Here is a 26,098-nt window from a genome sequence, read left to right on the forward strand (position 1 = left end):
GAGGCAACTATTTCAACTGTTTGATTCCTGAATGATGTCTTTTGACTACCACGATGATGGTTTTCCAGAAATACCTAGGAAAAACTGTTCCTTTGTACATTATTACATTAAAATAGCATTTAAATTTTTTAAAAAACGATTCTTACTTATTGTGGTAATAAATAAATATGCATTAAAAAGGAAACGTAAATTACCCATAATCTATTGCAAGAGGTTTACCTCTGTTAAAATTTTGATATATATTATTAAAGTATGTAATCTTTTACATGGGTGAGATATATGGATAATTCAGTATTCTCCAGTTTTAACATATCATAAGCACATTCTCATGCCAGTAAAATTATTTCTTAAAGTCACTTTACTGTCTATATAATTTTCCATCACACAGATATGCTATTATTTATTTCACCTCTCCCTATTTTAAATAGTTCTGTGATGAAAATCTTTATGCATAAAGCTTTATCTATACCTCAGTTTATTTCTTTTTTTTTAAGCTCTAGAATTTTCCATTTAATATATTTTTTAAATTTTTTATTAAATTTATTGGGGTGATGTTGGTTAGTAAAATTATATAGGTTTCAGGTGTACAATTCTGTAATACATCATCCATATATTTCATTGTGTGTTCACCACCCAGAGTCAGTTCTCCTTCTATCACCATATATTTACCCCTTTTCCCTCTTCAACCATCCCCCCCCCTTACCCTCTGGTAACCACTAAACTGTTTTCCGTGTCTATGAGTTTTTGTTTGTCTTATTCCTTTGTTGTTTTCACTTTTATATCCCACATATGAGTGAAATCATATGGTTCTTGACTTTATCTGTCTGACTTATTTTGTGAAATCAGTTTATTTCTTAAGGTAAGATTCTTGGAAATGGAATTACCAGGTCAAATTAACGGATCATGTTTAAGGCTCTTGATTTTTCAAAATTCCTTTCTGGAAGGGCCGTTAGAGTTCACAGGATGATGTGAGAGCACCTGTCTTGTTACTCCCACATGAGGAAAGCACTTGGTGTTATCTTTAAAAAATGACCATTTGACTTGAAAAATGGTATCTGATTGCAACAGAGATTGGCAATTATTCATATTTTATTAAACATCCATATTTCCTCTTTTGTACCATCTACCCATTCCTTTTGCCCATTTTTAAAATCAAAATCTTAGTGTTTTTCTTGATAATTTGTGTAAGCTCTTTACAGAAACATTGAACCTTTGTTTCTCATAATGGTTGCTTTCTTTCTTTTCATTTCTTTGTTCTTTGACAAGTATGTGTTGCATGTCTACATAGTTTTATATCTGAATGTAGCAAGTACTCGTATATTTCTGTGTAAGTAGTCCCTTTCTTTGTTAATTTTCAATTGAATTTATGTTTAGAATGTTCATATCTTTTCTCCAAACTGGATAGTAATCTAAATGTTTAAATATTTAACCAGTCTTCAAAGTTTTGATTATGTAAGGTGGTAATCTAAACAGATATTTTCCCCCCACGAGCCTACCCATTCTTTTTAACACCAGGTGATTGAATAACTGTTTCTTTATCATTGATAGATGATGCATCTTTTTTTCATATATAAGTCCTCGTATATCTGAGTTAATTTCTGGGTCACTTATTTGGCTTCATTGTTTGTTCTGTCTACCCACTCACCAATATCATTTCACTTTAATTATTTAGGTTGTATAACATGTTTTACTATCATGTAGGGAATTCATCAATTTTTCCCAAAAATTTAAGTTATTTTTACCATTTTATATTTCTGGACATAAAGTTCCCCAAAAAAAATACCATTAGGATTTTGATTGGAATTGCATAAAAATAAATGAAGAGATATCTTCCTACCATAATATTCAGTTTTCCTATCTAGAAGTGCTATATTATTTTCCATTTGTTTTCATTATATCTCTGAAGGAAGTTTTGAAGTTTTATAGTTTTACAGAGATTCTCAGAATTATTTGTAAAAGTTTATTTCTTACCTGTATTTATTATTAGCCACCATGAATGAGGTCTTTTTCTAGTATTTTCCAACTCAGAGTTTTTAACCATTTTCGCACCATAAATTTTTTGAAAATCTGCTGAAATGATCTGTCTCCAAAGAAAAATTCCCATAAAAATAAAGCTGAATGTTCCTGGGATTTGAAATACCTATTGATTTTTTGTTTGTCTACATACTAATCTAGTTTACTGAACTCTCAATAATGTCTAGAACAACAATGATATTATTTGGAAAAAATAATTTGAATTTTTTAAGTAGTTTTTTAAATCAGTTTGGCACCATTATCAATTTTCTCTCTCCTACACGAGGGAATCTTACCAGGTTCTATCTCCCACTCACCATTCCTGGCTTTCCCCCTGGATGCTACGTCTTTTGTTTTATCCAGCTGCCTCCTCTCTGGTTTCTGCCTCTCCCATATGTCCTTAGAAGAAATGCTTTTGGTTGATCTGTCTGTATGTCTACTTGTGTTATATTATAAGAAATTGTGTCACCTTAAAATGACTCAATGTTTTAAAACAAAAGACTTATGAACCTTCAATCTACAAAACAGTTATATTTGAAGTAGCATTTTACAATATGTTTAATTTGTAAGAATTGAATCTCTTCTTCAATAATAATTTTTTTCAATAAAACAAGTTTCAGTTATAAAATGCAAAACAGGAACAACTTTAGTATTTTAAAGGTTAATAATAATTAGTGGTCAATATATATAAAGAAAAAAATTTGTCTTTGTGTTACAGTGCAAACACAGATATTATAAAAAGGAATACTCTAAGAGTGATATCCTTGAAAAGATTTTCATGATACATATAAAATATAAAGTACAAAGAGAGAATTTCAAAATACTAGATAATTGCAAGATAACTAATTTAATTATTGATAAATACATTGATCGCCTTATATAGGTATTAGTATTAAACATGAGTTATTTTCCCAAACTCTTTAATAGTCATTGCCTAAAACTTTTGTTACATATGTTCCCATCCCTAAAAGTAAAGACAGGGATGGGCCAGTGAAAAATTTTAGAAAATCCAAGCACCACAGATTCATTCATATGCTGTCTAGGACTGGCCCTGGGTGCAGCCACATGAAAACTTTTAACAAAATCCATCTTGCTATTAAATCTAACAGATGAACATGTTATATGCATTAAAAAGGAAAAAAAAACACACCCACAAATGGGCTAAGTGAGTTCGGAACATTCCTATATCACAGAGTTTCTTTGGGAAAACAATGGTCAATTGTCTCACTTTTCTTCTAATTGCATTTTTTTTCTCAAATTCTTTAAAAATTCAAACATGAATATAAATATATTTTGTCCAGACACTTAAATGAAATGTTTATATATTAGGCTATCATTGACTTCAGATATGTATGAGTTTGTCTATTTTTGCAACAGTGAATAATATTTTGGAAACCCCTCAACAACAGTGGAGTCTTGACCATTCCTGGAAACCAGCGGGAGGCCGTCGGGGGTTCTTACCTGGGTTTGCTGAAGTCTGAGAAGTACATCTCTGCCAGCAGGTGCCACTGGATGCCCCCGTTGTTGCTGTACTGAAGAAGGACGCCCTCCTCTCTGCTGTCGGGCTTGTTGCACACAGTGCTCTCTCCGCCTATCTGGATGTAGAACTGGACGAAATCCACCCAAGAAGTGTCCAGGTCCCAGCTCACCAGCTGTCTTTTCCCAGCCTTTACAAAGGACAGAAAAATCACAGCTTCTATCATCTGGGAGCTCTTTGGCATCTTGCTGTTTCAGTTTCAAATTCATAGGAGCATCCTAGCACTATGTGAGGATGATTTTGTCCCCATTTATAGTTGAAGGGAGCAACTTATGCCATTTAATTGTCTCTGCTCTGGTTATGGTAACTAGTCCTGGATACATTTGATTAGTCTCTACATCACTGATTCCCAGACTTGGTTACTGTACCCTTGGTTTCTTGTACCCTTGGGAACTGCTAATTACAACCAAGAGCATTCAAAAGTCTTTTAAAAATAATTTAAGTTAAAGCATGTCTAATATTTGCTCTGCAAATCTCCTCCAGGCAGAAGAAGAAAGACCGACCATATACTTTGAGATCGGTTGGAGCTGGGTTTGAATCTCAGCCCATTATTCATTCATGCTGTTCAGTTGTGTGACCTCTCTGAGATTTGATTTCCCTCAAAAGTACAATATGGGCAATAATACCCTCCTTACAGGTGTTGTGACAATTAGATGAAATAACATGTTGCATGTAACTTGCCTAGTACAACACATGTCTTCCTGAGAGAACATCCTCTCCGGACATATGCCTGGACCTCCTCCCCCATGGGAATGAAAGTGAAATAGCTTTAAGATAGAAACTTCTTCACAAAAAGAAAGAGTACTCTAGTCTCTTTGGGTCTCAGCCATTGTTTCTGTCTCTGTCTCTGTCTCTGTTTCTCTCTCACTTGGAAATACACAGGTTAGAAGGAATCATTTAAGTAAGTTTTTACAACTACTAAAATTCCATCAACTTGCTTCATGTGTCCCCTGCATGTCACAGTCTTGTTGTAAGGTGATAGATTCAAATTGAGAAGGTTTGTCATCATTTCTGTTGTGTGTACATGGTTTTATGCTAATGAAAAAAGGTTTGATCATGAGATTCTTCCACCCAAACAGATTCTGCCAAAGCAAATCTGTGGTGTGCTCTGAACTGGTCTTAGAGAGCTCCCAAGGAGTTCAATTAAAAGTCAGGAAGAAAAACTGAGATAGAATACACAGTATAGAGGAAAACACCCCTCACACCTATAATTTAAACCCTACTCTAATTCACTAAGTTAATTAAGCAAGGGTTTCAGTTATTAGAAATCACAGGGGAAATACCTGGGACTAATTAAGGAGTACACTGAAATATTTAAAGCTAATTAAAAGATGTTGTCCCCCGCCTCAAAAAATTGGTTGCAGTGAAACGAGAACTGGAGTTAATCCTGACACAGAACTTATTCTTTGGAACTCTCAATTTTAAGTATGTATTTGAGGAAATCTTAAAATATGCATAGTCAACATGTGATATGCACTTTTAATTTTTCTTGTTCATCTGAAATACTGTGAGAAACGCCTCAGAGATTATTATAATCTGGCCTAGAATTTTCATGTTTCTGAATCATTACAGGAAGAATGATTTTAAGAAAAAAACCTATAGAACCTAGCTGGTTAATTCCAACACAGCAAACTTCTATGAAAAACTTGGCATGTGGAAATAAGCCAGAAGGATACAGATCTAAGGTGAGGAGAATTATAAAAATCCAATTATCACAATTAGCTGGTTGGAATGATTGGTCTGTTGTGAAATTCACAGAGCAGTGCTATTTTTCCAGGAGGCTATGGTGTTGGTCCACAGAGGTTTTGAACCAGTGTTTTGTGGGATTTTTTAGATGGTGGAAAACATTATACAAATGCTTGGTTTGGCACTGAAGATGTTTTTCCTAGAGAACAGCATGAATCGTTTTCTTTTGTTCAGTGAACTTGAAATGCTGTCCATTGTTTTAAAGAGAGAAAAAAAGGAAAAAGGAAATGGTTCATGGCAAACTTTTTGTCAGAATTCACAATTTGATGTGACACGTGCTTTGCAGTTTTTCTATTATACTATGATCAATGCATTTATGTGTGTATGTGGAGACATCACGCACATACAAAATGTGCTGGGCTAATAGATTAAGCATTTCGTCATTCCTGGAGTGTGGAAAATACCTTCCAATAGCCCCCCCAACATTCTAAGTTAAAATAGTGTACTCCTTTAAGGGTTTAGACAAAATAAAACAAATTTTAAAGGAATTGCCTTCAGACTTTAGAGTCTTTAAAACAAAAACTCTAAAACACTTCATGCAACTTCACCTTTTGCCTCCCATTAAAATTTTCTTTAGTCAAATGCCACTAGAAAAATAATTCTACTATATTTATTTGAAAATAACTATTTCTTTAGAACATTTTGCTCTTTTCCTTCCTTTTTTCCTTCCTTCCTTCCTTCCTTCCTTCCTTCCTTCCTTCCTTCCTTCCTTCCTTCCTTCCTTCCTTCCTTCCTTCCTTCCTTTTTTCAACAAATATTATCATTGGGTGCCAGTTTTACCAGGCATAACATCATATCTTATGAGAACAAAGTTGAAAGAAGACTTCACGGATACGTGCAGTGACAGTAATGACAACTTCGGGCTGCAGACCAAGCTCTATTCCTTGCTGTCCCCATTTAGTCACAAGATTACTTATCAGTTTTCCAGTTTATTCAGTCTCCAGGGGATTTGCTGGTATGTAAATGCCCAGCACATGGCATGCATTGCTGAGTTGTATATCTGATCTAAAGTTAGCTCCGTTGGCAGGACTCTGCGCCTTGCTGGGTACTGTGAGCATAAATATGATCTATATCTGTACAGAGCACAGATGAGAGAGAAATTCAACAAAAAGGAGATCAGTGTAGTTTGCGATAGTCCCCCAAAACTCCATGGAAGCAGCCCAATTTGAGCAGGACGCCACATGGTTTCTACGCATGCAGAGGCGATGGAAGGCATAATGGTAGGCAGTGGAGACTATGGAAAGGCAGGGAAATTGGCAGAACCTGTGATGACAAGGAAAGGTTCTTGTTTGGGACAGAGCGCTCATGTTTGGAAAAATAAAATAAATTATGTAGTCAGGGCAACAGTATTGGAGACCATTTGGAACATTTGCGCCAGAAGAGTGACGAGGTAGAAGCATTTTTTTTAGATAAATTAACCTAGAGTTGCAAACGGTCTGAGGAACCCTTCTTTTGGGTTATGGCCCCTTCTCTCTCTCAATCATGCTGGCTGGTGGGGGCTGCCAAACTGTGAATCTACCTCTGCCAAGGAGGGAGTATCAGACTGGCTATGCCAATCAGAGGACACCACTCCCCGAGACACTGTAATTGGCCAATGAGAAACCCTCCCCAGCTTTTCTGATAGAGCTGCTTAGAAAGCTCTGGGGCCATCCTTCCACTTTTACAATGAGAGCTGACCGAAAAATAAAGTGTACTCTTAAGGCGAGAGCTCTATGGGCATTTGAGTTTCGGGTTCCAGACATCTCCGAGGCCAGTTTTATCTAAGCCCTTCCTGTGTTTTGATTACATGAACCAAATTTCCTCCTTTTTTGCTTAAGCTAGTTTCTCTCGCTTAGAATTCAAAACAGATCTGACTGAAACAAGAGAAAAAAGTAAGAAAAAAATGATCCTCAGATATATTGGCAAAAATTTAGGGAGAAAGCTGAACTGGATGGGGAAAAGAATGAAGTTATTTGAAATGCTGACTTTAAGCTATGGCAGGGTACATACAGGGAAATATTCAATGATCACAATTTGCAACTTATTCTCATAAAATGTAATTATGATAGCTAACACTTACTGAGCTATTTCTATGTTCCCAACACTATTTTTCATTCCTTACCTCCATTAAATCACCTAATCTCCCCAACATCCAACTTTATAGTCAAGAAAACCGAGATACATAAAGATGTTGTAACTCTGCAAGGTGAACCAATTCATGAGTTTTGGAGCCCAGATATAAACCCAGGTGGTTTGTCTCCAGAGATCATCTTAAATTAAGTGTAAGAAACAGTGATACGTAACTTTCCATGTATAACATATCTATGTGAATGTGTGCACATTTAGTGGTGTTTGGGTACACATTGGTTAAGGATTCATAACCTTGTTTTAAAATTGATGCTTATGGGAGATACAATTTTCACATCTGCACAATTGTACAGTGTATCTGGATGTATGCAATGTTGTGGGGACAGAGCCAGGAGTGCAGTTTCCAGGCTCTCGGCCTCACATAAGATGCTGGCTCAGGTAGTAAATGGCCATCAACTGTGATTAGCTGGCCATCAGCTGTGGCTAGTTGGCCATCAGCTGTAACCAGTGAGCCATTGGCCACTAATATAACTGTCGTGGCTATGCTAGCAGAAAAAATGGGGGCTCAAGCAGTGCAGTGAGGGTTGCGAACAGTGTGGCTCCTGCTTCCTGTTTCTCCAACTCAGCCTCCAGCAAGAATATAGTAGTAAGACTCCCCTACCTATGGCTCCGTGAGTGTTCCTTTTTGGCCTCACCATATCCTGTGTTCTTATGTGGGGAGTGGGACCAGAGACCCTGCAGGCTCCCTGGCACGACAAATGTATATTGGTCACTAATTGACTATTATCTCTAACAATTATGACCTGGGGACCTTTGATGTTAATGCATAGGAGATAGCATTACATGAAATCCATCCCTGATTTTCTATCATGCTCTATCTTGTTTACTTGCTGATTCTCTGTTCTACACCTGCGTCAAAACAAAACCAGTACCTATTTTTGCATGTGCATAAATTAGCTTGCTTTGGATTGTTGCCCAGATTCCCCAACATAGCAGCCCTTTGATACATCACCCACACCTGTGTACTTGTTATGTGCTAAAGAGTGGGACATTTCCAGTTGTCCTAGAATTGGTGGTTATAATCCTTGCTGGAAAGAAGTGGCTGTTAAGCACCCCACATTCTAAAGAAAGCTGCCAGTCATCGGGGTTAGACACATTGCTCAGGTTGGCCAATGGGAGCTGCTTCCCCTCCAGTCCTTTGGAAGATGATATGAAGAGATAAACTAGAGGAGGGAGGAACAATGCCCTGCCTAGATGGCTGCAAGGAAGGTGGTCCCCCGCCCCTATCCCTAACCAAGCACCATGGGTTGGGGGTGATCCAAGAGAATCTGTCCTAGAGTTTCCGGCTGGCACCTCCGTCCCTAGTTGGTGTCTCCTGACCTGTCTGCCTACCCTGGTGCTGCCACTGGGGCAGCTGAACAGTATGCAGAGACTCTGTTATGGACTTCATGTTTGTGCATCTCAAATTCATATGTGGAAAGCCTAACTCTCAAAGGGATGGCATTAGGAAGTGGGGCTGTTGGGACAGAGCCCCAGAGGGCAGTTTCCAGGCTCTCCGCCTCATGTGGAGAGGTGCTGGCTCGGGTAGTAGGTGGCCGTCAGCTGTGGCTGGTTGGCCGTCAGCTGTAACCGTTGAGCCACTGGCCACTGATATAACTGCTGTGGCTACGGAGGAGAGTCGAGGAGAGTCAGTCGGTTGGCAGCAAAGCGGACAGCAGGTCGCACGTCGTTTAAACCCAGCCTCCAGTGAGACCATAGTGGTATGACTCCTATATCTATGGCTCTGTGGGTGTTCCTGTTTGGCCTCACCGTGTCCTGCGTTCTTATGTGGGGAGAGGGAGCAGAGACCACGCAGACCGCCCCATGTGACAAATGGCGCAGCGAGCAGGGTGTGGTGTCGGCTGAAACTCTCTGGAATGTACTGGAGCAGTTTACACGTATAAAAGGTCAGTGTCGTAAGCAGGGTATGGTGCTGGCCAAAACCTACCAAAGCATGGTGGAGCGGCTTGTGCGTGTGAGAGCCCAGCTTTGGGAGGCCCATGAGGAGCAACACCGGGAACGGGAGGCGCGGTCTGCCTGGGAGACTCAAGCCTCCAGCTGGCAGGCCACCCTCTCGACCATGGAAGGCGTTGCCTTCATTTTGGTGATCTGCTGCAGCCTTAGGCTCCGAGGGTTGTGGACATCTTACACGGAGGTCTCCACACACTCAGACACCTGGCACGGCGAGCAGGATTCCTACCAGGTAGGAATAGAGTCTGACTCCGGGCAGGAGGATGTGTGGTCCCCACACAGTGTGTGGTGTCCAGTGGCCACTGTTCTCAGGAATTGGACCCCCAAGGAGGGGTGGGAGGACACGGACGGCTCTCTGGCCAGTGTGGAGAGGGCCCTGCAAGCTCTGACTGAACGGTTGCTGGAGGAGGAGAAGGCTACAGCCGGCCGCATGGGCTGGATGTTCCTCACGGCCTTGAGTCTCAACACGGAAAATGGGCTTAATGAAATGGCCCAGGTGCTGGACCAGGTGTCCCGGTTGGAAGCGCTGGAAGCTCAGGTCCGCCTGTTGGAAGAGGGGCCCCACCGTGGAGACTCTGAGGCAGTGGCGGAGGAAGCGAGTAGATTACATTGGACCCCTGCCTAAGGCCCCCAATGCGATATACGCATTTACAGCAGTGGACACTGCTATGGGGTTGGTGTTTGCTTGACCGAGTTTGGCTGCGGATCAGCGGCATACAGTGGTCACTCTTACATGGCTGTGCACCCTCTATGGGAGCCCCCAAGTCATTGAAAGTGACAGGGGTACCCATTTTACAGGACAAAAAGTGCAGCGCTGGGCTGCCAGGATGGATGTACAATGGTTGTTTCATACCCTGTATAATCCACAAGCAGCTGGCATGATTGAACGCTACAACGGCCTTTTGAAGCAAGGTCTCCGGGTGTCAAAACACCCTCCCACGATGCGTGACTGGGCCTCGCTTCTATGGGATGTCCTGAGAGTCCTGAATGAGAGACCACGGAAGGGAGGGCCCGCACCAGTAGAAGCTCTGCTACATTGAACGGCCGCTCCCATTCAATTACAAGTTACCACCAGTGAGACTCTGTTAAAGCCAGGCTAGGGCAGAAATGGAAACATTTTGCTGCCAGCACCCACATGCTTGAAAGCAGGAGAATGGCAGCAATGGACTTGGTCCTGGCCGGTCAAAAGCCCCCACTGTCGATGGTTGGGCCTGTTTGACTCATGATTTGCAAGTGACGCCAGGGATGGTGGCTGAGTGGCCACCGCAAGTGACTGTAATATACAGAGGTCCCGATACCGGGATGATTTTGCGGGGAAACTGTGCTCTCACTATGGCCTATTATGGGGTCCCCTGTTCTGTTACATGTTGAAACTATGCAAGCGACCCCAAGCACTGCCATAAAGGTCTGGTACCACAAACTGGGAAAGGTGCCAGTGGCAGTGACCCTCCTTTCCCAGGACAAAAAGCTAGTGTGTATCCTCCCAGATGGAAGGGATTTGATGTTGGTTCCTAAGACTACCGTTTCTTTTTGTCCTTAGGTGTCAATAGGCTAATATAGCACAAGGACCCTCGCGGAAGAAGCTTGTCGCGTAGATTATGAGGCGAGACCCTGTAGGGGTGGAGTGTGGGGTCAGAGCCCCAGAGAGCAGTTTCTAGGCTCTTGGCCTCAGGTGGAGAAGTGCTGGCTGGGGTAGTAGATAGCCGTCAGCTGTAACCGTTGAGCCATTGGCCACTAATATAACTGCCGCGACTATGGAGGAGAGTCGAGGGAAGTCAAGGAGAGTCGAGGAGAGTCAGTCGGTTGGCAGCAAAGCGGACAGCAGGTCGCATGTCGTGTAAACCCAGCCTCCAGTGAGACCATAGTGGTATGACTTCCCTACCTATGGCTCCATGGGTGTTCCTTTTTGGCCTTACCATATCCTGCGTTCTTATGTGGGGAGCGGGAGCAGAGACCCTGCAAGAGACCCTGCATGACAGGGGCCTTTGGCAGGTAATTAGGTTATGAGGGTGGAGCCCTCCTGATGGGATTAGTGCCCTTATAAAAAGAGACATGAGGGAGCCTGTTTTTTCTCTCTCCTCTCTCCACCATGTGAGGACACAAACAGAAGACAGCATCTGCAAACTTGAAAGTGGGTCCTCACCAGACACGGAGCTGCTGATCTTGGACTTCTCAACTTTCAGAACTGTGAGATATGAATGTTTGCTGCTTAAGCCATTCAATGGTATTTCTAGGTGTGGTCTTTTTGTTAAAATAGCCTGAGTTGACTAAGACAGCCATCATCAGATGCCACCAGCAACCACCAAAATGAGCCAAAATAGGACCTGAGATGTTTGTTTACCTTGGAGAGCTTATCAATTCTCTAGGAAGAGCTCTGCAACCCCCACCCCCACCATTATTCCTTCTTCCTCCAATCACATTCTTGAGATTAATGGATTACACATTTAATAAACACTTACAGAAGTGCTTTCTATGTGTCCTATGTGACTTATAAGTGTACCAGTGCATAATAACCCCAATGAGGTAGATACTCTTATTATTTCTACTGTATAGATGAGGAATCCAAGTCATAGAGAGCTTAAGGAATTTGCTCAGTCACAAAGCTGAAAGTGGTAGGATTGGATTGAAGAAGGCAGTCTGGTTCCAGAGTTGCTGCTCTTAATCTATAAGCTCCACCACCTCCTCCTCCACTCACACCCTCACCCACAGGCCCAAATGCTCACACACCCTCCAAAGATGGTGAGAAGAAACCACGAACCTGCCCCACTCAAAGACCCCCAGGACACAAGCCTGGCTGGCCCTGGAGGAAAGGAAAGCAATGAGACTTAAATCAGGTACAAGAGGGGAAGGGTTTTTAAACTGGCCTAACCTGGATTTGTAGTAACCGAAAACAATCATGAAACTATAAAAGTTTCCCAGATATAGCTAAGGGACAGGAATTTGATGAAGCCCAGTTAATAATAAAACCATCTCATATTTGTACCTTCTGAGTTCAGACTGCTCCATAAATCAGTCACATATTCCAATAACAGGGCCCTGACTATTATCCCCATTCCTGAGTCACGACTTAGTCATGACGTATTCCCAGTTCTTAGTCATCACGTATTCTCAGCTCTTAGTCATGACGTATTCCCAGCTCTTAGTCATCACGTATTCCCAGCTCTTAGTCATACCTTGCTGAAATACAGAGATGACCCAGAAGAGATGACTCCACACCCTTGTTCTGGTTTGACAATTTCTCCCCCAATAACTTCTTGCCAGTCAGACTCCCAACCATTCTGGTTCTCAAAATCCGACATTATTGTAGAAGGAAGAGCAGCTTCTGGGTGGCATTCAGTGCCTTGGTAGCCCTGGTCACACCTGGGAGAGAGCAGGGCCAAGTAAATGAGTCAGTCCCATTGGTGAATGCCACAGCCACATGACGTACATTTCCTGTGTCTCACTTTTGCTCTGGTTTTAGCGTTTATACTAGCGTTTTCTCTACAGTGTCAATCTGTGTATGTGGTAGTAACAACCTTCAGTTTTTCACACCACAAAAAAAGAAAAAGAAAAAATGGATAGAATCCTTTCTTAAAAGAAATAGTGCCGTAATGGCAAAATTGAGGCATCAAGTATTAATTAATGAAGGATATGGGTGTGTGTGCATGAATGGTGGGTTGTGGGGAAGGGAGGATCGTGGAATTTTCTTGTAGACTTAAAAAGTCACATATAAATGTTTGCTCAACCAACATGTAACTCTGGCCACGTTTTACAATTCCTCTTTCTGTTTAAATCACGTCTCTTTTAGAGCCTTTAAGTATACAAGTGTGTTCCTATCTCATCCTCATTAGCGATAATCACCATCTCCCTTTGTATACAACCTTGACCTTCTGGCAAAGTGGGGTAGGACAGCAGGTAGCAGCTGTTTGACTAGCGCTTTAAGACTGTCAGGGGAAAAAAAGGAAAACAATCGCAAAGCTCTTTTAACTACCAAAGAGGACTTTGGGGTTAATTAATAAACTCTGGAATTTAAACCCAAGAGGCCTTGTCTTGAGGTGAGATTTTGAAGTTTAGAATATATGGCTTTATACTAATTTAAATGTAACAATATCTTTGACATCTAAAATAAGAACAGAAAGGAGGATCGTTATCTTTTGGCTGTTTCATTGTTCATCAGTCTGTCCTGTAATTCTGATGACAAGTGCTGCGCTATCCCTACAAACACAGATCCTGAGAAGCAGAGGGTCTATCACGTTTTTGGACCCTGTACCTGCACATGCCATGGTCGCACGAGCCGTGCCCGTTGCACATGTTTGGGCATTGCTGTCCAATGTAGATGCTATCTAAAGCCCATTCGTCTTGCGCTGTGTAATAGCTCTGACTCCAACGGAAGCGGGTGGCACTGGACCTGGAAACAAGGTACAGTAATATAAACAGTATTTTAACTGACATGTGGTAGTGTAAACAAAGAACATCAGAGTTCCAAATCTTTCAGATCACCAACTTTTTGGAACTTGTATTTAGCCGCCAATCATTTTTCTTTAGTAATTTAATTTCCACTCAGTTGTTATCCAATTCAACAATTCTATCATGAAAGAAAGTTAAAAAAGAATCTGCTTATTTTTTATATAGCTCAATCTTAATTTAATTTAAGACAGTTTAAAGAAAAACAAAATATCAGGTTTTTTTGTTGTTATTGCAGAAATCTGATGCTCGGAAAAGAAGAAAGAATATTTAAGAAAGATAAAAATATATACTAAACAGTCTCTCTTTCACAAATGAAATGGGAGGTGTTTAGCTTAGAGTAATACGATTTCTTACAAAAAACACATCAGTAGTTATTGGAAGACTTCCAGTTAGTTCTCAATATAAAATGATAGTTTTGCTTGGGGGTATTGTTTTGGGGTTAAGGGGACATGCTACAACGTACCATGTTACAAGTGAGAACATGTGGGTGCTAAATTTGGATTATTTCTGGAACACTAACTTACTTAGGTTTCATGAACAAGGTGATGTTAAGTGGAGATAAAAAGCTGAACAATCCATTCATTACACATAGAGAAACACTTGGGACCTTCATTCCTCTAAACCAGATATAGAATCTAAAGGAGGATATTTTCAGGGCAATATCAAGAAGGTTTCCATTTACTGATGATCACAAAAAATTCTTTTAAAATCACATCATATTTTATACCTCTAGGAAGTTTCAGGGATCTGTTATTTTCTTTTTGGTCAAAGTGCGAAAGAAAGAAAACAAAAAGGATTTGTAGAACTAACATGTATGCTCAGTTTCATTGATTAAACCCTCCCCAAGCACACTATTACAGGTACATTTGATCTTAATGGCTCTGAATGATCCATTTAAGTCCACTGCATCAATTACCCACATGTTAAATACTCCCTAAGTACAGCACAGACTGTTAAAATCTAGACTAAGCCCTTATTGTTTGTTTTACCAATGATCTGTGGCTAATAGGTTGCATTTTCATTCCTAGTAGGGTAATTCCACATTCACTGAGACGCGTCCAGCAGACACAAGTTTGCAGCCTATCAGAGCTCGTCATGTTGCACAATGAGACAGACTGATGCACCTCCTCTATCGGGATAGTTTATATTTGTAACTTAACAGCCATCACAGTTTTCAGAGTCCCATTAAGAACTGATTAGTAGAAAAGCCTCCTGTTAAAGCAGGTACATTGTGTTAGAACATGGTGCCCTATAGAAAACAAGTAAATTCACTCATGCACCAGCGTCATGACGAAGAGATGACTATATTCTTTTAATATTGATTATAGTTTGAGTCAAGTCTAGGGCCACAGGTGTCTAGATAGTGACATCTTTTGAGGACAGGGACAACTTTTGTCTCAATAGTTTGCACAAGAACTGAATAAAGTAGGTGTACACACACACAAAGTCCACTAACAAAAGAGTCAGTGAGTGGATGGGCAGGCCAGAAAAGGGCAGCAGGTTTCTGGCTTCTGTAGGTAACGGCATGAAGAATGTTCTAGGAGTCAGGGGACCCGACCCCTAGAACCCTGTCTCTGCAATTTATCAGCTGTGTGACCTTTAGTGAGAAATTTAAGCCTTTGGGGGCTTCTAGTTCCTCGCCTCTCAAATAAAGGGATTGGGCAAACTGATTTCTAAGATCCCTTCCAGCTCACAAATTTAATGGTAGCTTTGGTGGTTGTTGACCAAGGTGATTATTTTCTTTATAGTCACATGCCTCCATGAAACCTATGGCATATATTATTTGGAAGTTTTGATATTTCAATCATTAAAATGCAGTTGCAGGGTTTCAGAAATCTGTCCTAGACTTCCCAGTTTATTTTATGCTTCTAAACAGTCACACGTAGACACATTCTAAATTCTTTTCTAAGTAAATGAATCCTTACACGCATCTTATGAACTCTTAAAAAGATATTTTCTTAAGATTAAAAAAAACTTAAAGTGGATTATTCCATTTAAAAATTACAATCCAGTTTAAGGTGCTGATGTTAATTAACAGAAAAGGAAGGAAAAACGTTGAACATTGCCTTTATTTTTAGTGAGAAAAAAAATTAGTTGTGAGCAATCCAGCTGGTCACATGTGACATCACAAGGTGTGATCCCACTACCGTGCAGCTGTATCACTGCTACAGGTTGCCCTCAATGCAACTGTTTAATTTGCCAGTTCTCGCTCTCTCTCTCTCAGTCTCTCTCTCTGTCTCTCTCCCTATCTCTCTCTGTCTCTCTCTGTCTCTCTCTCTCTCAGTCTCTCTCTCTCTGTCTCTCTCCCTATCTCTCTCTGTCTCTCTCTGTCTCTCTCTCTCTCAGTCTCTCTCTGTCTCTCTCCCTATCTCTCTCTGTCTCTGTCTCTCTCTCCCTCTCTCTCTCTCTGTCCCCCCCATCTCCCCTCCTCCCCAACTAAGTATTCTTAGGAGAAAAATCTTGTGTATTTTGGATTTAGTATGAAAGTGGGACTACTGCTGTGCAGATCATGAAATAAAGTTGACTTGCATTTAAAATCCAAACTCTATGGATTCCCCAAAACAGCAAAAGTTGACAGTCTTTTCTTTGTTTGATTTTCCCTCCCATATAAACTTTTAGGCTGAAATAAAATAGCACTGAGTCATCTCTTGACATTTAGGTAACCTGAGGAATCAAGGTAAATGAAGACTGACTAAATTGTATTTTCTACCTTCAGAGTTACTGTAATTACATTTACCCAATTATTCTGAAACTCATTCAGTCATTAGGTGTTGATTTGTTTATGAAGTCAGCAATTGACAGCTGTTCGGGTCTCATTAGGCCCAGTTCTTATGTAAATTTCTCTCATAAAAACAAAATTAATTTTCATTGGATAACAAATAGTTCATATACAATAAAATTGCTCTGAGCAGCGTATACATATTAAATATTTCCACGCTAAGTTGTCCTATCTAGACTATTTTCCAAAGTTAACAGATCTTTGATAATGCAGGGACCACATGTGCTTTTATGCTTTCAATTTATAGATGAATATGCTTGAATTAAAACAGCAGAACAAAGATTTGCCCAAAGGAATACTGCTTCAAACTAAACTGCACTCCCTTTCCTCAATGTTTGAGAAAAATATGCTATTTGCAAAAGTTTGCAATGAATATAATAAATAAAATTATCAAGAATGCCAAGGAGAATATACTTTATCCTTATAGCAGAACTTTCAAGCATTATAGCTACAAAAACAATAATGAGCAGTTGACACTTTAAAAAAATATATAGCAATAACGTTTAAGTATTAGTCAGTAAAAATGTTAAAATAAATATCCTATGGGGTTGTTTGTTTTTTAAAAAATATTTTTACTTTCTTTTCCCAGGGCTTTGAAGGAAATTTGGAAAAGCAGCAATTCCAAAGCAATTATTTACTTCCATGTACTAAGGACAAATGGTGGGAGGAATAACCTACTAGATTTTTTTCTCTGTCTGTAAAATGAGATACTGTGCAATAAAACATCTCTTTAGTTCATTGAGGCATATTGAATTAAAATTATATCTAACTTTCCAACATTTAATGAGCACCTCAAGTATGTGGCGGGTACTGAAGAGCTTAAGGAACTGGACGTGGAGCTGAGCTGCGCCCTCCACAACTAGATTGATGATTTGGAGCTGATGGGCCCTGGAGAAACACACTGTTCCCCAATGTTCACCGATAAGATTTAAAAAAAAAAAGGAAAACAAAGAGTTTAAGGATCAGTATCTCTCCTCTCAAGCGTTTAATAAACGTTGATGAGAACTGAACTTTTCTGACTATAATAAAACTTTCAACTCAGTGGTCTATCTTTTAAGCTAAGAAATAATGCAAAATACAGTCTGAATGTAAGATGATAAAGTACAAAGGCTTTTTTTTTTTTGGGATAAAGGACAATTCTCCTTGTATATAGCTTAAACTACATTAATTAAGAATAATAGTTTATGACATTTCTGTGGATGAAAAGACATCTCTAAAATATAGTATCAATAGTATCTTACCATCATAATTTTGAAATTATAACCCACATATTAATGAATAAAAATCAGTAGTTTTTAAATAATGAGGGTAATATACTTAATGACAAAATAATGAAAGACAATAAACCTCAGCAGCTTTGCACGAGGTTTGACCAGTATTTCAATTATTTGATGTGGTTTTTTTAAATATCTTGATTGATATGCTGAGAGTATCATTGAAATTAAAGTCTGATTATATTCCCAGTAGTCGACATAAAATAGGAGTATGCTAGAGAAAGTGGGAACTTGTTATACAAAGCATTAACAGAATAGTCAGGAAATGACTCACAGTTGGATATAAAAAAACCTGTGGAAATCAAATTTCAAGCATTTTATTCCAACTGACATAATGATGAATCCCTAAAAATAATCAAGCAGGCATTCTTATATAATGCAATAATTCAATCTTCAACTAAGGGAAGTATAACAATAATAATTCTAGGTTATCTAACCAATTGTTTTTGTGGAGAAGCTAACTTTAATACAAAATAATCTAAGAAGGGTTTATTTAGTACTTTTCTCTTTACAAAAAGGCTCTTAGAAGGCAGATACCACAGAAAAATATAATTCCTGTCTCTTTTATGCTTTTTCCTGTCTCTTTTGTGATTTTTTTAACTACACAAATCACAGAATCTTAGCATTCCATAAGTGTGGGGGATCAAATAATGAAACCTCTTCATTATACTCTTAAGGAATCAGGCTTGAAGAGGTTGTGAATGGTTACAATCACGTGGTTAATTAATCATTGGTAGAGATATACTGGGGACTCAGGCTTTCTAATTTCTTGTCCAAAGCTCGCTCTTGAGTGAGCTCATCCTGTCCCAGAGCTTTAAATAGTCCTCACAGAACTTAACTCTTCAGCCCAAACCTCTTTTCTGAGTTCCAGATTCATAAGTCAAATAGGCTCCTTGATATTCTTGCTTGGATAGATAAGTATCTCAAACTTCACATCACAAAAACAAACAAACAAACAAAAAACTCCACCCCTTCTTTTTAAAGTATAGTTGGCATAAAATACTTTATTAGTTTCAGGTGCACAACATAGTGATTCGACATTTACATATATTACGATGTGATCACCACACAAAGTCCAGTCCCCATCTGTCACGGTGCAGTTAGTACAGTGTTATTGACTATATTCTCCTTCAGCTCTTTTCACCCATAAAACCAGAACTCTAAATTTCTTGCCCCAAATCCGTTCCTTCTGCAGTCTTTCTCATCTCAGTCAGTGGTGATACCATCCCAGGCCCAGAATGTAGAAGTCATTTTTGATTCTTCCCTTTCTACCACAGCCCCATCACGCGCATCAGCAAGCCCTATGGGATTGACACACATTTCACAAGTGATGGCTCTTGCTATGACTACTACCATCATACTCCACTCAAATATCTAATGCCTAGAACCCCCAATTGGTCTCCCTATCTTCACTCTTGCTCCATCTATTCCTCACCCAGTGCTCGATAGAAAATGAAACCATGTAATATTTGGGGTGGGGGGGCAAGGAGGGGGTAGGACATGTGCTTTTCTCTTTCACCTTATCAAATGTTTAACTGTTCAGCTAGTTACTGAGGCTTCTGCTTCCCGGGGGATGTTGACTGTTACCGAAGGAATGCGAACAGAGAAAAAAAGTGTATATTAATCTTTTGAAATAAAAAGTAGGGCTTTGCTGTAAGAAAATAGCCCTTGCAATCCAAACTGTCTGGACACAGGAGTTTTCAGATTCTTGAACCATTGTGTATGTCAGAGCTAAAGGAACAGGCTCATTGAGTTCTCCCACAAAAAGAAAAGTTGGGGCACAAAGGGAGGTCAGAAAAAACTAGAACAGTTCAAAACCAAATTTTAATTAACTCTATTTTTCAAATATCCTCAGCATAAAAGAAAGATCTGGGTCTTTTGATAAAAGAAAAACGAATGCATCTTGCCATTGTGCTTAAGTTTTCTTCATACTTGACTCATGCTAATAGAGATAGTAAAAGTTAAAATGATAGCCATATCTAAAAACGTCGTCTCTCACCAAGTTTTCTGGGGAAGAAGCACTATGACTCTTCTCCACTGGGTGAACTCACTGGCATGGTAGACACTTGCTGATGTAAATTCTTGACAACTCGGCATACTTGGAAGGCATTCCTAAAAGGGAGCCAGGCAAAAATTAAACTCAGCTTCTATTTCCTCCAGGGGCAATCTGTAACCTCTCTCACCATAAGTGAAAAAGACCTTAGAGAAACCTAATGTCATAATCTTCACCATTTGCAATATGGATGTAATCCATGATTTTCCTTCTGTGAAGCTAAAATATTTGGTAAATAATTGCAACAAGATGCCACAATGGAATTAAATGTCTTCCAAATCTCACATGTAAACATAGAAATGGATTAGGATCCATTTTTTGGACCTGTTAGCATAACATTGACATTTGGTAAAATTATTCTATCCACTATGATATTTATGCATTTATTGCAATGTCAGATTACCAGTATGTATATATAAAGAAGTACATTATATTATTTTATTCCAAGAAACTAAATCTACGTATTTGCTTTTGTTTTTTAAGGCAAGAACTACCACAGTCTTACTAAGGTCTATCTATAGGTAAAGAAACTTAGAACTAAGAACAGTGAAGACATGCCATAGGGAAAGATATATGTTTTTTTTTTAAATAGTTTTATTTTATTTTATTTTATTTTTACATCCCTCACACGTGAACCCCCCTCCTCCTATCCACCGAGATATGTTTATAGAGGAAGAAGGTTAGAAATGATAATAATATTCAAAACACTACCATAGGGTACCCAGGCCTGAAGTTATTCCCATTTCTTTTTCATTTTTAATTACCCTTTTGTATCTGACAGTCCTTATAATTTGGTGCTGTCTTTATGTCAATTGTGTTACAAATAACATTTTACCTTTTCAACAAACCTAGGCTTTTAGAATTGTAATTCTTTGCCTCCTATGTAAAAAGAAGGTTACCCATCATAAGCATTAGAAGAAAGCAGACTTACCTCTTGGACAAGGTGCCAGGTAAGGCCATGGTTGGTTGAATACTCTAGTTTCACCTGGTTGTCCATGTGTGGAGTGTATTTCTGGCCACAGCCCATCACCAGACTGAACTGAATCATATAGGATGCTCCTATCTGCATTGATTGTGTTTCCACATAGCGCATGCTTGAGGCGAGTTTGGAGTCTCCGGTAAAACTGCAAGACAGAGGTGGAAATCAGAAAAGTATAAACAGCAATGTATCGGGGGAAAATTAAGCTCTTCATATTATACACCAAAGTAGTTTCATTTCACTTATTTAAACCTTGCATGTTCCAGAATGGATTTCAGTTAATGTAATAAATACAATTTAAAACAGTCTACCTATCAAAGAAGCAATGTGCGTTTTTTCAAGTTAATACCTAGAATTGTCAAATGTACTTGAAAATAAGTAGTCACTCATAAGTTGCTCATGAGTATAAACCCTTTGACTCATTAAGCTCACTTCTTGGAATATATCCTAGAAAATAATGCTAAAGTCAAAGATAATTTTATAAAATACGATGAATATTGCAGGTTTACTTAAAATAGTAATTGGCAATCATTTCAATGTCAAACTACAAGGAAAATGGACCGCTTAGGTAAATTGGTCCGTATTTAAAATATTTATGAAGGTAATCAATCAAATTAACATATATATGATAAATTAAGTTTTAAAAATCCACAAAATAGGGGCGGCCGGATGGCTTAGTTGGTTAGAGCGTGAGCTCTTAACAACAGGGTTGCCGGTTCAATTCCCACATGGGATGGCAGGCTGTGTTCTTTGCAATTAAAGATTGCAGACGGCAACTGGACATGGAGCTGAGCTGCGCCCTCCACAACTAGATTAAAGGACAACGACTTGGAGCTGATGGGCCCTGGAGAAGCACACTGTTCCCCAATATTCCCCAATTTAAAAAAATCCACAAAATAATGCATAAAGACAATACACCACAGTATTTTCAGCGGCTACGTTTGGTAGTGGGAAATTGGACAATTTAAAACTCTTCTTTTTTTTTCTCATTTGCAAAATAGTCTTTAAAAAATGGGCAGGCATTAAACACCGAAAACATCACAATGTAGTTTTTATTGGTTGTACCTCAACTCAGTAAAATTCACATACTTTTACTTGGTCCCAATTGAGTACTGCATAATTGTAAAATATTTGAAGACAGGCACAGTTGCTTTTGTAGAGACAACTGCTCAAGCAATTTATAATGTATCAGAGGAGATTAAAATATGGACACATTTCCACTGGGCTAATCTGGGTCAATGTAAGTATTCCCAGGGTTAACCACCTGGAGGTTTGTCTACCACAGTACTTAATACTGCTATTCTGAAGCAGGCCCAGTACCACTTGTAACAGTAATTCCTATTAGTCAGGGGGCTTAGCTGACACAGACAAAGGATATAATGCAATATTCTGAAATTTGTGAGGTATTCCATATTTTTCTTAATTATCCTTTGCTAAATCCACAAAATAAGGAGTAATTATTCTGCCTTGTTTCTTGAAGAGATTCAGATGTTATTTAAACACAGAACACTGTCCATATTGAGGACCATCATGGGTTTGGGTTCAAGATTACAGAATATAAGAAGCTTTTTTCCCAACAATGACTAATTACTGTTTAGCTAACCATTTTAAATTAAGGTTTTTGCACTTGGACAATGAATAGAGGGACAACATGTAAGTATCCCACTTTCTGCTTGAGCCGAATGCTCAATTAAACAAAGGGAAAAGCCATATTCGATACTGCTGGTCTTACAAATCTAGTGCTTACAACTTGTTTACTGTTATCAAAAAGGATGCCCATCAGTTGTTGAGTGTAGGCCATATCCCAAGACTGTGCTAAGCACACAACTCTGTGAAGTAGGAATAATTATCTCTACTTAACAAGTGAGGAAATGGGGATAGAAAATGGTAGAGACTCAGTGAGAAATCACCTTTGCCTGATTCCAAAACCTCTTAACCAATACACTATCTCATTGTCCTTCTATTCTCTAAGATGAAGAAAACACTAGTTTTGAATAATTTTTCACTTATAGTTAACAATCTGTAACTTTCAGTCACCATGCAACGATACTCTGATGTTAGAAATACAAAACCATGATTTGCTACTATGTATTAAGATGTACAGGATGCAATTTAAAAAATATAAAAGTTGTAGAATGTGATTTTTAGTAGTATTACAAAATAAATCCACACAGAACAAAAATACTACTAAGCTGTATAAGCACAAACTGGTATATAGACATTCCAGAGTCTTTCAAGGAGGCAAAAATTCCTGAACACTTAATCCCTTTGAGAAATAAATGCTGCTTTTAGCTTTAAGGGTTAAATGCTTTTTCCCTTTATGAGAAACATAATTAGAGACAGGCAACTAGGCTTCATGTGAATCATTTACTTTAAAGGCACAGTACATATCCTGGGTATCTGGGAAAAACTACACAGAGACGGCAGCAGGTATGATACCTACTCTGATTTCTTTATCTGAAGGGTCTGCAAGCCACACAGAGCCACTGAAACCTTCTCACTCGTGTCATGCATAGCATTTCCCCACCCTAGCACTTCTAAAATAATTTAAGATTATTTGCACAATCAGGTCATTGTAAATCCCTCCCTTCTGAGATGGTTTAGTGTCCTCTAAATTCTACAGAGAAACAGAAAGAAACACTAAATGTTGCCTGCACCTAACTTTTGCATGGCTGCTAATTAACCACGAACTCGGTTGAAGAGAGGCAGTACTCAAACCTGAGAAGAAACATGTGTTCGTTCTGCGAGCTATCCTGAACTTTTAAAGATGCCAAGATACCAAAAAAGATACAAGATAAAAATTATAAGACAGGACAATTGTCCGTTAAGAGGCTAAGTGACAGCAGTAAAACAGTGACAATAACATTTTTGCTTAGCTGTTCCACCAGCAGGCGTGAGCAGATATTTTGGGGTAGGTGGAGCCAGATGCCATCCACAGCCTCTTTTGTCCCCATGTAACTTCTAGGGACTGACCTAGAGGTGTCCACATCCGCCAGTGCATTCTCACCAATGGGACGTAAGTGAAAGATGTTAAGTAGATTTACTCACTCAGATTTAATATAAACCTTTCAAAAGATACAGATGGATTTGGCTGGCATGCCCTTTGCCTGTTGCTTTTACTGTATTCCTTCCTCCCTAGCGGGGCAGCAGCCATTTTGCAGCAATCATGGAACAAGCATGCAGATGGAGGTCTTTCTATTGACACGGCGAGTAGAAAGAGGGAGAGAGCCTGGGTCCCTGGTGGCCCTGTGAAGCGGCTTATCAGCCCTGGGCCACATATTCCAGGCCTGCTTGTTGCAAGTGCCAGATAAGAGCCTCTTTACTTTTGTTTATGCCGTGGTCAGTCTTTCCTTGCTTAGACCTGAATGCATTTCTAACACACCTTCCACGCTTCATGGTACGTATGATACCTACTCCCATTTCTTAATCTGAAGCAAAATAACACATAAAAAGCACAGATGTCTATGTCTTAAAATCTTGACCATTTATAGTACGAGTTCACTTGGTTGTTTATAATTTATTTAAGACTGGCTGAAAGCCAGTGATATTAGGCCCATTTTTCCTTCTGAATACTCTGATGGAGTTTTAGGGGAAAGAATTCCATGTACTGCCATCTTTTAGTTTACAAAACTGCTCCTCTTTGCTGCTTGTCTAAGTCAAGATATGTTTATAAAGGCAAAAATGAAGCTGGACTTCTGTATTACAATCACAGAAGGAAAAGAATTGTCCACATCGCATTTGGGGGAGATATTCTGGAGACAGAATGCTTTGGGACTCACGAAGCTTAGCTTCATTCATGTTGATTGGCAAGGTAAAATATAAAGGAACAACAACAACAAAAAACTCCTGTGTCTAATCGCAAGATTTAATGAGAGAATGGAGATAAGCCTTTCCACTAGGACAAGTGCTTTTTAATTTCCATCTCCAAAAAGGCTAGTGGGCTCTCTGTTATGACCCTGGTGGAATGGATGGTGCCATAATATAACTCGAGTCTCCATAGTTCTATACTTGGTCGGCAGCAGAGCTCTTTTGCCTCCCTTTCCCACGCAGAATCTCATGTATTCCTGAGGATCTGTGTTCCTGACTAGGGTGGAAGTCTCTCCGCATGGAGAGGTCATGTCTTGTTTATCTCTGCATCCCCTAACGCACTCAGACCCTCGTGTGTCTCACAGAAGCACCTGGTTTGGGTGCAGAGCATCTCATTTGATCTTTGAGTCAAGACCATTTGAAAGACCATCAGAGATCCGTACAGTGGGTTATGGAGAAGGAAAACTGAGAAGCTGAGCTGCTCGGCCCAGGGTCAAACAGTTACCAAAAAGCTAGAAACTGGGCCTTCAGACTTCTACTTTGATATCCTTTCCACTATGTCATGCCCATCAAAGGCACTTAAAGAACGTTAAATAAAAAGAGTGCCTAAGTGAAGTCTCTCAATTGGGGAGAAGGCAAGTTTTACAAAGTGCTACTAGTTACTTAAATGCTGTGAGGAACACAGACAAGGGTTTGAAGTTACCCTCGCTTAAAGAAATCACTCTTTCTGCATTTCCCCAGAGCCCTTTTTCCACCTCCAGAAAAAATGTCTCTTTGATATGAAAGGCAGACACACATAACCAAAGTGAGTGGGAGAATGAGCTCTGCAGAGCTCACTTCCAGAGAAACAGAAGGGTAACACAAAACTGTTTTTGGTTTGATAGCATTCAGAAGTTACATTCATCTGCAGAAGGACATGTAAATAAATGTAAGCTCTCTAATATCATCCCATTTTGGGGTTTTGTTCTTGTAATCACCAAAGAAATGTTTATTAGAATTGACAGAAAAACTTGCTGATATTGTGGAATTAAAGGTAGCATTTTAACTCATTTGTTATTTCTACAATATTTTATCTCAAAACAGAAATAACCATATGATTTCAGTGGATTATATAAATTTTACTCTTATTTTAAAAGGCAATCTGACAATATAGAAACATTTTTTTTAAAGTAAAAATTTGCAATACTACTACCAAGAGATGACTGCTGCTAAGATTTTGGTGTAAATACTTTCAGAGTGTTTAATGTTTACAGACACAAACGCACACATACACATTCACTTTTCTTTCTTTAAAAAATAATTATAATATCACAACAAACCACTCTATTTGCTTTTAACAGCTATTTTATTGCTATCTTTTCATATGGAAAAATATAGTGAAATATTG

At 39.2% G+C, this 26,098-nt stretch overlaps 1 protein-coding gene across 3 annotated transcripts in view; it reads right to left on the bottom strand.

The window, feature by feature from the left end:
- RELN (reelin) overlaps positions 1 to 26,098 on the bottom strand; it is a 518,204-nt gene that overhangs the window by 122,960 nt on the left and 369,146 nt on the right. For all 3 annotated transcript variants that reach the window (XM_081080324.1, XM_081080323.1, XM_081080322.1), the window contains exons 21-25: positions 20,857 to 21,049; positions 19,872 to 19,984; positions 13,623 to 13,760; positions 12,547 to 12,733; positions 3,475 to 3,680 (exon numbers count right to left, since the gene is read on the bottom strand). In XM_081080324.1, coding sequence (XP_080936450.1) covers positions 3,475 to 3,680; positions 12,547 to 12,733; positions 13,623 to 13,760; positions 19,872 to 19,984; positions 20,857 to 21,049 — 837 coding nt within the window. The remainder of the gene's footprint in view (positions 1 to 3,474; positions 3,681 to 12,546; positions 12,734 to 13,622; positions 13,761 to 19,871; positions 19,985 to 20,856; positions 21,050 to 26,098) is intronic.

The sequence above is a fragment of the Rhinolophus hipposideros genome, assembly GCF_964194185.1.
Source record: "Rhinolophus hipposideros genome assembly, chromosome: 18".
NCBI lineage: Eukaryota > Metazoa > Chordata > Mammalia > Chiroptera > Rhinolophidae > Rhinolophus > Rhinolophus hipposideros.